This window comes from Mytilus edulis, chromosome 3, assembly GCF_963676685.1.
Source record: "Mytilus edulis chromosome 3, xbMytEdul2.2, whole genome shotgun sequence".
Classification (NCBI taxonomy): Eukaryota; Metazoa; Mollusca; class Bivalvia; order Mytilida; family Mytilidae; genus Mytilus; species Mytilus edulis.
Window position 1 is genome coordinate 15,040,052 of NC_092346.1, and position 13,765 is coordinate 15,053,816.

The 13,765-nt window shown below is 31.1% G+C and overlaps 2 protein-coding genes and 1 long non-coding RNA gene across 5 annotated transcripts in view; 2 read left to right on the plus strand and 1 right to left on the minus strand.

Moving 5' to 3' along the window:
• Positions 1 to 4,262, minus strand: part of LOC139515881 (uncharacterized) — a 112,546-nt gene extending 108,284 nt beyond the window's left edge. The window contains exon 1 of the long non-coding RNA XR_011662864.1: positions 4,159 to 4,262. This is a non-coding gene — a long non-coding RNA (uncharacterized lncRNA). The remainder of the gene's footprint in view (positions 1 to 4,158) is intronic.
• LOC139515880 (transport and Golgi organization protein 1 homolog) overlaps positions 1 to 8,054 on the plus strand; it is a 44,313-nt gene extending 36,259 nt beyond the window's left edge. For 2 of the 3 annotated variants that reach the window (XM_071305618.1, XM_071305617.1), the window contains exons 24-27: positions 264 to 346; positions 979 to 1,057; positions 1,404 to 1,723; positions 3,315 to 8,054. In XM_071305618.1, the coding sequence (XP_071161719.1) occupies positions 264 to 346; positions 979 to 1,057; positions 1,404 to 1,723; positions 3,315 to 3,382 (550 nt within the window). In that variant the 3' untranslated portion in view covers positions 3,383 to 8,054. The remainder of the gene's footprint in view (positions 1 to 263; positions 347 to 978; positions 1,058 to 1,403; positions 1,724 to 3,314) is intronic. The other variant, XM_071305619.1, reaches the window with a different exon arrangement.
• A 1,719-nt stretch (positions 8,055 to 9,773) lies between these two features.
• The window catches only part of LOC139515883 (RPA-related protein RADX-like), a 39,166-nt gene continuing 35,174 nt past the window's right edge, over positions 9,774 to 13,765 (plus strand). Inside the window, exons 1-2 of the mRNA XM_071305620.1 lie at positions 9,774 to 9,908; positions 12,987 to 13,151. Coding sequence (XP_071161721.1) covers positions 9,819 to 9,908; positions 12,987 to 13,151 — 255 coding nt within the window. The 5' untranslated portion in view covers positions 9,774 to 9,818. The remainder of the gene's footprint in view (positions 9,909 to 12,986; positions 13,152 to 13,765) is intronic.

Sequence of the window (13,765 nt, forward strand, 5' to 3'; positions counted from 1 at the left end):
TCTACAAACACATCACCATCACCAAAACACAATTTTGTCATGAATCCATCTGTGTCCATTGTTTAATATTCACAAAGACCAAGGTGAGCGACACAGGCTCTTTAGAGCCTCTAGTTTTTTTATTTTTCAGAAGAAATCAAGTTTTGTAAAGAAAGTTTAATTGATGATAATCAAAATATGAACTTTTTATTTTAGTGTTTCTCATCAAAATACAATTGTATTGTCTTTTCTTAATTAATCTCAAACTTTACTTCATTAAATAGATTAACAGATTTAGAGAGAAGATTAATGCAGGGTCCTAGTGGTTTGATACGACCGTTACCAACACGAGGCATGCCTCCTCCAGGTAAATTATATATAGTTACAGTACACAATAGTTAGGTTGTATAGGTCTCACCATATGACTCGGGTCTTAATGTATAAGTCTGACTGGTCAAACTAAAGTTATACTTATAAACATCAATACTTTTTATGAAATTTGTTCCATATAAAGTTTTATCTTTACCAAAATACCAAATTAAAGATATGTAAAACAAAACTTATAAAAAGTAAAATAACAAAAACACCTAACTCCAAAGAAAATTCAAATCAGAAAGTCCTTTTTCTTTTGGCAAAATCAATAGCCCAAAACATCAAATGAATTTATCATAGTTTAAGAATTCTGAATAGTATCAAGCTCAATTTAAAACACAAAATTTATCAGTATTTTGCATATGTCTATAAAGTTGGTGGAACAAACTTACCATTGATCAAACTATTTTAAGTTGAAAAACAAATAGATATTTCAAAGTTACTATTACAAAAAGCTTTAGAAACAGACATTATTTTGTTATCTTGTCTCTTGAAAATTTAAACCACATCTCATCTTTTGATTGTGACAATTATCGTTATCTAATAGATGAATCTTAAGAAACTGTAAATGGTAAAAAAAAATATTAATCTAAATGTTAACAAATCATCAATACATCTTTTTGACAGGAATGATAAATGGACCATTACATCCATCAGACAGACCCGGATCACGGAGTGGGCCATTCCCTCCACCTCCAGGAATGAGGTAAGTCAATGTTATTTTATTTATTTAAAACTAAGGGTTGTTATGTAAACTATGAAAACAAACATTGTACCCGGGGAAGACACTTCTAAATGGAAACTCTCATGGGTGTGCATCATCTATATTATAGTGGTAATGTAAGTGTAATTATATTTGCCTCGTTAAAGGGCCTTCCCTCAGTACCATGTATGTATTAATGGAACATCCCAAACCAAAAAATAAAAAAAAGATGTTTAAAGGTATGTAAAGTTTTAAGAATATATGGAATAACAAATTGTGAAGATAATTTCCCCAGATGAGACAGCTGCATGCAACATTTATAGATTATAATTAATGTTATTAATTGTAGGGACGATGACATGAGAGGATCTCCAGGTCCTGTAAGATTACCTCCCCCTGACAGACGTGGTCCACGAATGCCACCACCAGAAATGAGATCTCCTCCTCCTCCAGATAGGCATGGAGGACCAAGAATGCCACCTCCTGATCTCCGATCACCGCCACCATTTGGCCGAGGACCACCTCCTCCAATGGACAGAAGGTCACCACCACCTTACGGCAGAGGGCCACCTGGTTATAGAATGCCTCTGCCTCATGATATGCTTCCTCCTCATTTACGAGGACCACCACCACCTCGTTCTTCCTCACCCCCTAGAATTGAACCATCAGGTAGTAGGAGTGGCTATGGGCTTTTGTTAAAGTTACTACCATAAACTCATTACACTTTATTTGATGTTTTTTAGTTTGTAAAGCAATCTTTTTAATGCTAGTCCCTGTGGCTGGACTTACGGTTTGTTTCCCTTAAAATAACTAAGAACATTTTATAAAACATATTTTTATGAAATTGGATTAGGAAGATATATTTTACTAACTTTACCTCAGATTGTCATCTTTGATACAATTTCAGTTGAATGAAGTATATCAAAACTTTTGATTGTGTTAATCCATTAAAATCATAATTTCTACGTTTTTTTAGAGTGTTATGGTAGTAACATATTTCACGATTTAAGAGGGTATGATACAGCAATTATTTTTGCCACTTGAATTATAGTATTTCTATTTTTATGCCCCACCTACGATAGTAGAGGGGCATTATGCTTTCTGGTCTGTGCGTCCGTTCGTCCGTCCGTCTGTCCCGCTTCAGGTTAAAGTTTTTGGTCAAGGTAGTTTTTGATGAAGTTGAAGTCCAATCAACTTCAAACTTAGTACACATGTTCCCTATGATGTGATCTTTCTAATTTTAATGCCAAATTAGCGTTTTTATCCCAATGTCACGGTCCACTGAACATAGAAAATGAAAGTGCGAGTGGGGCATTCGTGTACTGAGGACACATTCTTGCTAATTATGTCTTGCATATTTATATATTTAATTTATTGCTTCAAACTTTAATTGTAAAAGGAAAACCTGTCAAAGCTACAAAAAAATAGTCTCATTTTTAGGTAAGACAGTGGTACATAAAAGTTTTACTGAAAACTATGTGCAAATGGCCATTTCAGGACAAATACTGGTGTGACAATTTTTACATGTTTATGAGGGCACATTATGATGACTAATGTGTCAAAATTATAGCATCCTTTTTATAAATCAATAAAATTTACATAATTTCAAAAAGATTGAAGAATATTGAAAATTTTGTAATTTCATTGGCTCTTTATATAATTGCTTGTATCATACCTCCTTCTTATACAATTATGCATGGGTTATTTTGTAGGAAGAAATCATTTTTATATTCCCTAGCATGCAGGGTATACATGAAGCTTTTTCTGCTATCTTACACTTAGTTTAATAATACCATTGAAAATTACTCAAAGATTTGGAAAGTGAACTTTAAACATTTAAATGGTTGATTGAACTGCTTGTAAAAGTCATAATTAAGTTTCGTTATTTTAAAATTTATTGTTTTATTTTGAATCTTATGTTTTCAAAAGATTTGATGCCGGTGAAATTACAAAATATACTGATCTATTATCATACAATGCTGGATAAAAAAAATCAAATTGATTTAAAATAAATAATTCTTAAAGTGTTAGCACTAAGCTCAAAGCTTAAACCTCCTTTTGAAACTGATTTAATTCAATATGATCACCATAATCATGGAATACTTATGAAATGAAGCTTTTTGAAATAGATGTAACTTTGGAAAAAAATAATTTCTTGATTTAAAGTTATAAGTTTACTTCTTTATATGTCTTGTATGAATGCTCTCATCATGAAAATGATTTGTTCTGAAATAAACAATTTATAAAATGTATTTTTCAGGGGCAGGGACGACCCGTCACAGAGAACAAGATCAAGACCACACCCAAAGACAGTCAAGTCAAGTCTGATATAGACAATCATGTGATTATATGACATCATAGACAGTCTGATTATGTGACATAACATTTATGGTCATGTGATATTACATATCTGATCATGTGACATATACATCATAGTTGGTGCAGACAAGAAGCTCAAAAAAGTTGTATTATGAACAGGTTAACCAAAGTCATCAGGAGTTCAGTTGGTCCATGTGTTTACTTCTAGTCAAATTACTAACATTTTATTTATATTAGATCTCTTCAGAATAGATATAAGCCTTCTGACAATGTCACATGTTTGGATGACGAGTAGAGTTTGTAACTTTTGTTTCATACCATCACAATCATGATGTTTATTTCAGCATGGTAGATTGGTGATTTGGATATTTACATTTATCATCATACTGTTTATTTTGAAATGAGTTAGTGTCAGAGATGGACGAAGGTTACAAATAGCTAGAATAGAGTAAAGTTAACCAACTTGTGGCCTTGTCTTCTCTGTGCTGGCCAAATTAGCGGATTTCTACAAAATTGATGTTATTAAATGTATTGAACAGTCATATAAGTGCTTAAGATTTAAATCTGTCTCTAGAATTTCATGTTATGTCTGACACAAAAATCAACCTTATTTTGTGATAGATATCATTAAAGTGACCTTGCTTCATATTTTACATTTGGGTGCATGGTGATAATATAAGAAATATATTTATAGTAGATTTGCAGACTATTTAGTAATTTTAATCATATTTGGGAAGATTGAGACAAAATGTTTGTTAGTTAGTTTGTTTGTGTAAATTGTTCACCTTAATAGATATTTAAATTCCTGAATCAATGCAATTTAAATGTCTGTTGTTCTTATCACATAAAATCAAGTCCTGAACACTTCAGCATAACTTACGATCAATTTTGATTGGTAAATTTAAGTGCACAGTGAGTCACAGCATTGTAATTTTTTCTTATAGTGCAATTTCATTATCATATATCTGATTATTTTGTGGTTGTAGTTAGCAGTATTTAATGTCAAATAATTATTTACTCTGTGTCCCAAGATTCCTTGAAATATTTTATAAAAATTTCTGTGTTAACAACATGCAGTGGATAAAATGTTGTGCCATACCTTTAATATTCCCTATGTGGTAAATATTTATCAACTTACGTTGTGTTAAACTGTCTCCAATAATTTTTAAAACATTTCTTTCTCCTCATGTAAATTTTGCTGTTGTCATATAAACAAATACATGTAATGTCAGCAAAAATTAAAAGATGTAATCACCACACTAATTCGAGCATTTTCTTAAAAATTTGGAAGGGTTGAGATTTTCTTCCTTAACTTACATGCTACCTGTACCATATACTATTATTATTACAAAAATGTATTATATAAAGTGCTGACTCTTTAACATCACCTTGGGAAGCACAGTAGTTTTTTTTATTATCAAAATCTTTATCAAAGCTTTTGTTTCCTTTATTTTTAAATCAAGTACTTAGTATGTGTGAATGTTAGAATGGATTGTTTAGTGTGAATGTTTTTCAACCTTTTTTGTGTGTCTTTCATATTTGGTATTCAGTTGAATACCTATTTATAAGGGTCTTAATGGGGTAAACTTCATGACTAAAAATGGTAAAAATTCTTGGCAAATTAACAATATCTGTAATTTTTAGTGCATTACGATAAAATGTACACTTGATTTTAGATGATAGAAAAATTGACTGATTCTACTGATTTTGTAGAATCACAATTAATTTTTTACCAAAAATAATGAAAATGATAATTATTTGATACCTCTAATGAATCTGACATGATAAGAATATTTTGATGAATCATGGTAAAATTTTAACCAATTTGATGCTAACGGTAGCCGAAAATGACTGTTTGATGCATGACAGTGAAGTTCATTCCTACCCTCATGTATTATGGCTGTCTTTAAATAAGATGTGATTAGAATGGCACTGTTGCTTTTCACATTTAGTTGATATTAATGATAGGCAAGGGTAAAAATATCCTGAAAAATAATCAATTCTTTCAATATTAGTTGTCCAAATTTATTAATAATTGGTTGTTGTTTTGTATCTTTGCGCTCAATGAATAAAGGCATATGAATCGATGATATGATGTTTTTCTAACTAGCTTATTATTTTTTGTGGCATTTTTATGTTTGCTCTTTTAAGCAGCAGAAGGGTCAGTATATTACTGGATCCTGGCTTATTTATTCAGAGAAATTATTCTTTTATTATTATTTTGAAATGTTATTTATTTTACATTAGATAAGAAAATGAAATATTTCTTTAACAACTATTCTATTCTATTTTTTCGATGTTTTATTATTTCATTATTTCAAGTACTATTTCGTTTCTTAGTTTTTTTCAGATTTTTGGAAATAGTGCATGAATAATCATATCTAAGATAACGAAATAATGTTTCAAAATAATGAAATAATAATTAGATGTTTTGAAATAACAAATAGACAATTTTCATATTATCAACTTTAGAGTATATAATTTTTCAACAACAGAATACCTGTATAATGGTAGGACACTTTGGTTCTCTTATCAGGCTAGACTAAAAGCAGGAAAATAAAGCTTACAATTGGTGCAATTTGGCAGAATAATTAATTCTTATATGATGATTTGGTGGGAAAGAAAACTTTTAATTTACTACTGAAATCACTACCCAGTCAACACTGAGGTTGTGAGTTCAAACCCACTTGTGCAGGTGCACTCGACTCTATTATTTACTATCTTTATTGACTAGGATTGTCAGTTTTCCTATCAAAATTTGTGGTTTTCTCTGAGTACTCCAGCCTCCTCCACTAACAAAAACTGGCAGCCACAAAATAGCCCAAAAGCAGAGCTTAAAAGTGTTGTTAAAACACAAAATATCAAAAATTGAAATTCCTCCCAAATATCACCAATTGTAATATTCATTTTAACTCTTAGTTGCTCGTACTCAATTGAGTACCCAATCTGATTGAAATACAGATCCTTTGTCTAAACTTTGCTTACAAGGGTCTGACAAAACTGTGTTCTACTTTCTGTTTTAGAGATATTTCGGGATCCTCTGGATTCTTTGGATAAATACATCTTCAAAATTTTGATGGCTGAAATTTCATGGGCTGATTTAGTAAATTCCAGAACAGAATTATTTACTCCAATTCAAAAAGTCGATAATATAAAAATAGTCTTTTAAAAGAAGTATTCAGTCTGTAAAATCTTGTTTGAAATTTGTTAATAGTTATGTGTAACATAAACACTTTTTTTCAAGGGAAAATTGAATGTTATTTTACCAAATCAAATGAAAAAATAAACATTTGTTAATAATTATTTTATTTAAAGTAATATATGAAATTCTAATAATAGATAATTCTACTGTTTTGTTTAACAATAATAATCTAGATAATGATGTTAATTATGTTTTTATCTTGATTAACAATCCTCTCTTGAAATACTCAGACAAAAATGTTGTTGTATGTATATAAAGTTATACAAACAGGTCAACATATTAAAGCAATGAATACAAATTTATAAATGGTTGAATGGTGTGTGCACAGCTAATATTACTAAGATATTAACAATAAACAATACGTTCAATATGAGATCCAGGACATTGAGTAGGAGTTAGGGGCCCACATGATAATAAGACAAAAACCCTAAAATTGTACTAAAAAAAGTTTTGGACTGATTTTATAGTATATTTACATGATAATCATTATATTGGTTTTATCCTATTGTTCTATGAAATTATGATTAATCAAACAAATGTTGATGTATTTTCTCTAAAATCAAAATCTAGCTGTGAAGTTTTAACTCAATACTCTCTTGCAGGAACACATCTTTGTATATTTAACATATCTAATTTCACTGTAGACAAGTTGAAGTTTGTCAAAATTTTCTTATGGTTGTAGCCATCTTTCTTTATTTAATTTCAATATTAATAATACACATCTCAAATGCACAAATGCTTGTTTATTGTTATACATGTATTGAATTTAAACAACAGGAGTTGATATCCAACATTATCTTGTTCTCTTTTGTGATGAAAACCTATAACTATACCATTGAAGTCAAGTTAACATGTTAACACTTTGAAAAATTTCAACCAGGATTTAGTTGTTCTGCATGATTATTTTTATGAAAGTCATACTTTATAATGCTGTGTTTATGCTACCTTTGTTTGTCTGTCCGTCCCATTTTCTTTTGTTCAAAGGTTGAGTAGGGGCATCCATTTTCTTAGACACATTCTTCTTTTATTTAATCTTTCTGGACTAGTTATCACAATTCCAATCATTATGAAAATAAAGAGATGTGATGTGATTGCTAATGAGACAACTATCTATCGAAGTTCAAATGTCAGTTTAGAAATTCTGAATGAGTGAGTGTGTTATATAGAAAGTTTTTCAATATTTGTATTATCATAAATCTGCACCAGTCCAAGCCTGAAGGTTAACATTATTTTGTCTGTTTTATTGATTCTTTATTCTGAAAAAAATCTTTAGAAATGAAATTAGTCTGAATAATATATGTTAATGGTTTAACTTTGTTTGTTTGTATAGAATGTGAATGAATTACATGTTAATGAGATGTAAATTATTAAAAGTATATGAATGTTTATTTATATGTGAATTGTGTGAGAATTGCATTTGTCATTTGACATGAAAGATGAAAATACAAATAAAATGAAAATAAAATTAGTATTTTTAAATTTGCATTTATAATTTTATGCCCTATCTTTACATTGGAAATACATTGATGGTTAAATGATAGCTTTTTCACCTAAAGTGTGGAAGGGTATGGTATAATGGTTGTCTGGGTAAACCAAAGACTTTCTACTTCTCTGCCTAGCACCTTATTTTCAGAGGTTAGAGCAAAAACTAGATGGCATTTAGACAAAATATTAACATATTATCATCCTGCATATAATTTGCAAACATCAGGAATAGTTGTGTCTGGATAAGAAACCCCTCTGGCATTCTACTGTTCTTAGTTTCAATTCCTGATTTGTGGTCTGTGTTTTGGGACATTTATTTAATTATCAGTCAGTAAAAGGTCATCTTAATTGTCCTGTACTACCAGTATTTCATGTATGCATGATATGGTGATATGGTTTTACTTGATGTGACTCAGTTTTCATAGTTCATTGATCAACGATATGTTCATGTAATATGTGATGGTCCAGCAACTTTGAATTTATTATCAATATTGCAGACCATCAGTTTATCTTCTAAAAATTTCTGCAAACTAGCTAGACCTATCTCAGTGTGAACAATTTTTGTAGTGAATTTATGCAGTTTTCATTCCATACATCCTTTGGAGAAATATTTTGTGCAGCCAAGAAAGAAACTCATGTGATACCTCAGCAGCAGAATTGATTTTGTAAAATTATAATCAAATTTCGTATTGTTCCAACACTCATAAATAATTTTAAGAAATGTATTAATATTATATTGTTTTTATATTGGAAACAGCTTTTACCTAAGTTCATGTTCATCTTATAAAGGAAAGTCAGAAAAAAACCAAAATTTAAAAGTTGTAGACTATCTGATCTCACCATGGCAAAAAAACGTAAAAACAACCAAAATGAGATAAAGCATGCAGTCTAAAAAAAAAACCTGAAAACTTAAGTTTGAGCAAGATGAACCACACCAATAACTGAATGTGATCCAAGATGCCCCAGAAGTGGTGATAAATCGGGATGTTGGTATTTATAAACGCCTACTCCTTTTTTTAAGAAAACAATTTGTTTCTGAAGAAAAAAGGAAAAAAAGTAATTACTTTCTACTGAAAGATTATATGGGAAAAGTAATTCAACATTATGTATAACAAAAAATTGTACCTATATATTATTTAAGAAATATATATATTGTTTGGTTTTGATTAAAGTATTAAAAAATGATTGTTCCAAGAAAACCCTTCATGGATAATTATTAGATTTATTCATATTTACTAATTTCATAGAAGAGTATTGGCTATTGCTTTATTTCAGCTTAAGATATTTAATTTTCACATTAAAATTCAAGGAATTGATTAGCATGTTTTCGTTGACTACTTTTTATAGGTAATATTTTATCCTGTTTATACCTGATTGCTATTTTCTTATATACGGTATGTGAAGCTCAGGCACTTTTCTCTGGAAAAAAATCCCGGGCATTGTTATACATGTATAATGAAACTAAGGAGAATACTGAACTCCAGTAATGCATGTAACTTAGCCAGTGTGTGTGTTCACTCGTAGGTAAACACTTTCCACCTTTCATTGGTATGCCATTGAATGATTTTTTTCCCAATTTTGTTGTTTCGTTGTTGTTTGTTGTTGCTTTTACTTAAAATTGTTTCTTAAGCTTAACTTAAAATGATTCTGTTGAGAACCAAACTGTCCAGAACATATTTGTACTGGTTCTTGATCTGTGTATGATTATAAAGAGTAAACAAGTAATGGAAATTAAAACTAGGTACCAGATGTAGGTTAATGGCGGAAAAAACAAATTTGCAATCTCTGAAAAACGTTGTTGAACATTGCGAGTTGACAGGAACAGAATTCTTAGAATTCACTGCTTATGTAAGATAACAGAAGAACTAAGCTCATGTTCAAACAGATATTGTTTATGGTCGAGTTCTTAATTTAAAGAACTACACGAACAAAAAGTCATTTGACAATAAGCAAACCCAAAATAGACTGCCTGACTGGAAACATACTAATGTGGGTACCACGATTTCCCGAGAAATACGAGAAAAACGTAATATCCACAAAACAAACTAACATATCCTGAGAAAAAGATTATTAATGGTGTTATAGGTGTTATACTGCTTAAATACACCTTATCGATATTTGTCCGCCATTATTTACTGGAAATCACACAGGTTCCCGTTAATTTTGACGTCATTAAGCAAAATATCTTGCGCCACAATGGAAATGTGATTGTTGTGTGCGTCAAAAGTTCAAGCGGCCGGGTCAGACAGGATTAGCGATAAGGTGTATTAGTGTAACAGCATACAATAATAAGGTTTAAGGCGTTCATAATTAATAAAATTCACGCAATCTTCAGAAAATCGATTTTTATAGGAAAATGATGCTTCAGCGGCATTGTTCCGATACCATTGACCAGAACAACAGGAAGTCGATTATCGCACTCGGTTTCATATTTACTATTTTACAAACTAACTGGTATCTGCTTGCATTCCGCTACACTCATGTTTATGGACCGCTTCGGTCAAAATTATTTTTAGATCCTGAGGATATAACGAGCATATTGGTGAAATAATTTTGTCGTAATCTTTAACGGTTGCGAAGGAGACTTGTACACAAGAAAAACAGTGTTTGGGGAGATAACTCTTACAATAAAAAGTGTTCGGCTTAACAGAGTCAGTTTCAAAATCGTAATAACTGTTCGATATCATACGCAAAAAATCTAAGCGACATCTTGCAAAACAAAAAAGCACCATCAGAAAAAAGTGGCGGAAGAAGAAAAAAATAATAATAATAATCGGAAGAAAAACAATAGGTCTTTCCACAGAAAAGTGGAAAGACCTGATTAATCCAGGGTGAACCTGACTCAGAGTGAACAGACTAGATATGAAAAAGAGCATTCTCTAGGATATCCAACAGGGCTTCTGAAATTCATGCTCGGGCGAAACTCAACTACTTTTCTTCATACAAGAATTATCCATGTTATCAGAAACAGATAATAAAAACATTCACACAACAAATTTAATTATTATGAATTTTGCTAAGGCATTTGATCATGTTGAAGACTTCTCTATAAATTATAGTATTAATATAATGGCATCTCTAGACAAACATTAATCTGGATAAAGGCATTTCTTTCGAAATGTACACAAACTGTTGTTATAGATGGAATTTCATCATCCAGTGTCCCAGTCACTTCTGGTGTTACACAAGGTTCTGTATTGGGCCTTGTCTTGTTTCTGGTTTACATTAATAACCTACCAGACGACTTGGTACTTCACAGAAGATACATATGTAGCATAATAAACAGACGGATCAAATCCCAGAGTGACTGTGATAAACTATAAGTCAATCTAGACATGGCAGCTTGTTGGGAGAGGGCTGTCATTTTTTTTTGCCCCACCTACGATAGTAGAGGGGCATTATGTTTTCTGGTCTGTGCGTCCGTTCGTCTGTCCGTCCGTCTGTTTGTTCGTTCATCTGTTCGTCCGTCTGTCCCGCTTCAATTTAAAGTTTTTGGTCAAGGTAGTTTTTGATGAAGTTGAAGTCCAATCGACTTCAAACTTAGTATACATGTTCCCTATGATATGATCTTTCTAATTTTAATGCCAAATTAGAGGGTTTACCCCAATTTCACGGTCCACTGAACATAGAAAATGATAGTGCGAGTGGGGCATTTGTGTACTGGGGACACATTCTTGTTTTAAAAACAAATTAAACCAGTTTTGAGAAAAAACAAATGTGTCTGATATTTCAATTCCTTATTTTTACTGCCACTAGTTGTGTTTATTTTCAAAATATAGTAACACAGCTATATTTTGTGCGATGTCAACTTCATCATTCATGGATCACTTTCCACAGCCAGGGGTTCATAAAGCATTTGTTAAGGAATGAAAATAAGTTTGAAATTTGTGTTACAATTTAAATAGCTATTAATTTATTTATTTAAGTTGCAGTATAAAAACAATATTAGTTCAATGTCAGAAAAATATCAACTCGCCCTTCCCCAGTTTCTCAGCCTCATACAAAAAAGTTGATATTTTTCTGACATTGACCTAATATTGTATTTACATGTACCACACAAGAGTTTAGTACATACTATCAAACATCCATCCTTTTGTCTGTCTATCTATCTGTTTGTCTCTTGAACAAATATTTTTTCAGGAAGCAGAAATATTATTATTGATAACATGACAAACTGCAAAACTGTCTGTCTATGAGACTATGTATCTATGATCAAATCATATTCCAAATTCATGGTCAGTGTTTATCAGAAACATAATATAAGGTTAATTTCTTTTCACAATTATCAGTTCTACCCATGATCTATTGATTATCATTTGAGATAGCTTTTCTAGCTTTTTATGCCCCATTTATGATAGTAGAGGGGCATTTCTTTTTCTGGTCCGTTTGTTCATTTTTTCCTTTGTCATTCTGTCTGTCCCACTTCAGGTTAAAGTTTTTGGTCAAGGGTGTTTTTGATGAAGTTGAAGTCCAAACAACTTGAAACTTAGTACACATGTTCCCATTGATATGATTTTTCTGATTTTAATGCCAAATTAGAGTTTTGACCCTGATTTCAAGGTCCACTGAACAATGAAAAGGATAGTGCCAGTGTGGCAGCCGTGTACTATCATGACTATGGACACATTCTTGTTTTGTGTTGTTTTATAAAAAAGTGACAGCTTTTAATTTGTCTGAAAACATGTAGCTACTAATGTACATGTCCTTATTTATACACACTACAAAATGTTACCTACACATGTACATTTAGCTTTGATTTCTGATTTCAGATGACTGAAAACAGCATCACATTTGAATCTGCTCGACAATTTGTTTACTCATACACTGATAACTGTTCAAAATATTACATTTAACTAAAGCTAGAGAATACAAATACAAATATTTGTAATGGTTGAACTATATTATAATGACTTTTTTTTCCAACAGGTTTTACACATACACAGATATCTGTCTGACCCATTACACCTTTCACAACTTGGCCTTGACAGTGTAGCTACAGTAGATGTTTACGAACTGTTGGTAACAGACAGAGTTACGAAAAGAAAAGTTGTTTTAGATTCCAGTTTATCTGTATATATACAGAGTGGACAAGTAAGTTAACATGATCTAATAATTATGATTAACATTTTTTGTTTGCTTTCTTTTAGACACATTTGCTGTAACTAATTGATTAGAATTACTTAAATATATATATTCCATATGGAGGTTCTCCTACTTACAGAAGGCTTCTACACTGAAGAAGAAACCGAGCACCATCTGTTGTCATAATGATCGTTAGCATAATACAACGATGACATTTAACACTTTGACAATTCGCACATCGACAATTCACGAATCAACATGTTAAAAGTTACAAAACATCAATATACAAAAAGACAATTTACCAATAAAGAATATTGAAAGGAGAAGGGGCTATAATGGCCAATATTGGCCTCAATTTCGAGAATTTTTCAAATTCTACTTATTCGTATGTGTATGGCTTTCTTTTTCCGTTAGACATATTCATTTTATGAAAAAAATGTTTTTTTGTAGTTATGACGTCACAATGCCGTGTTTTGACAACACTTCACGTGCATATTTGTTGGCTTTTCGCAATTTTTTACTCATTTTCACTAAGTTTTTTTACGAAAAAAGTACCAGCGCATTCTTGCCCCAACGAAATATTTTGTCAGAGCAATAATATCAACTAAATGCATCTTATGTTG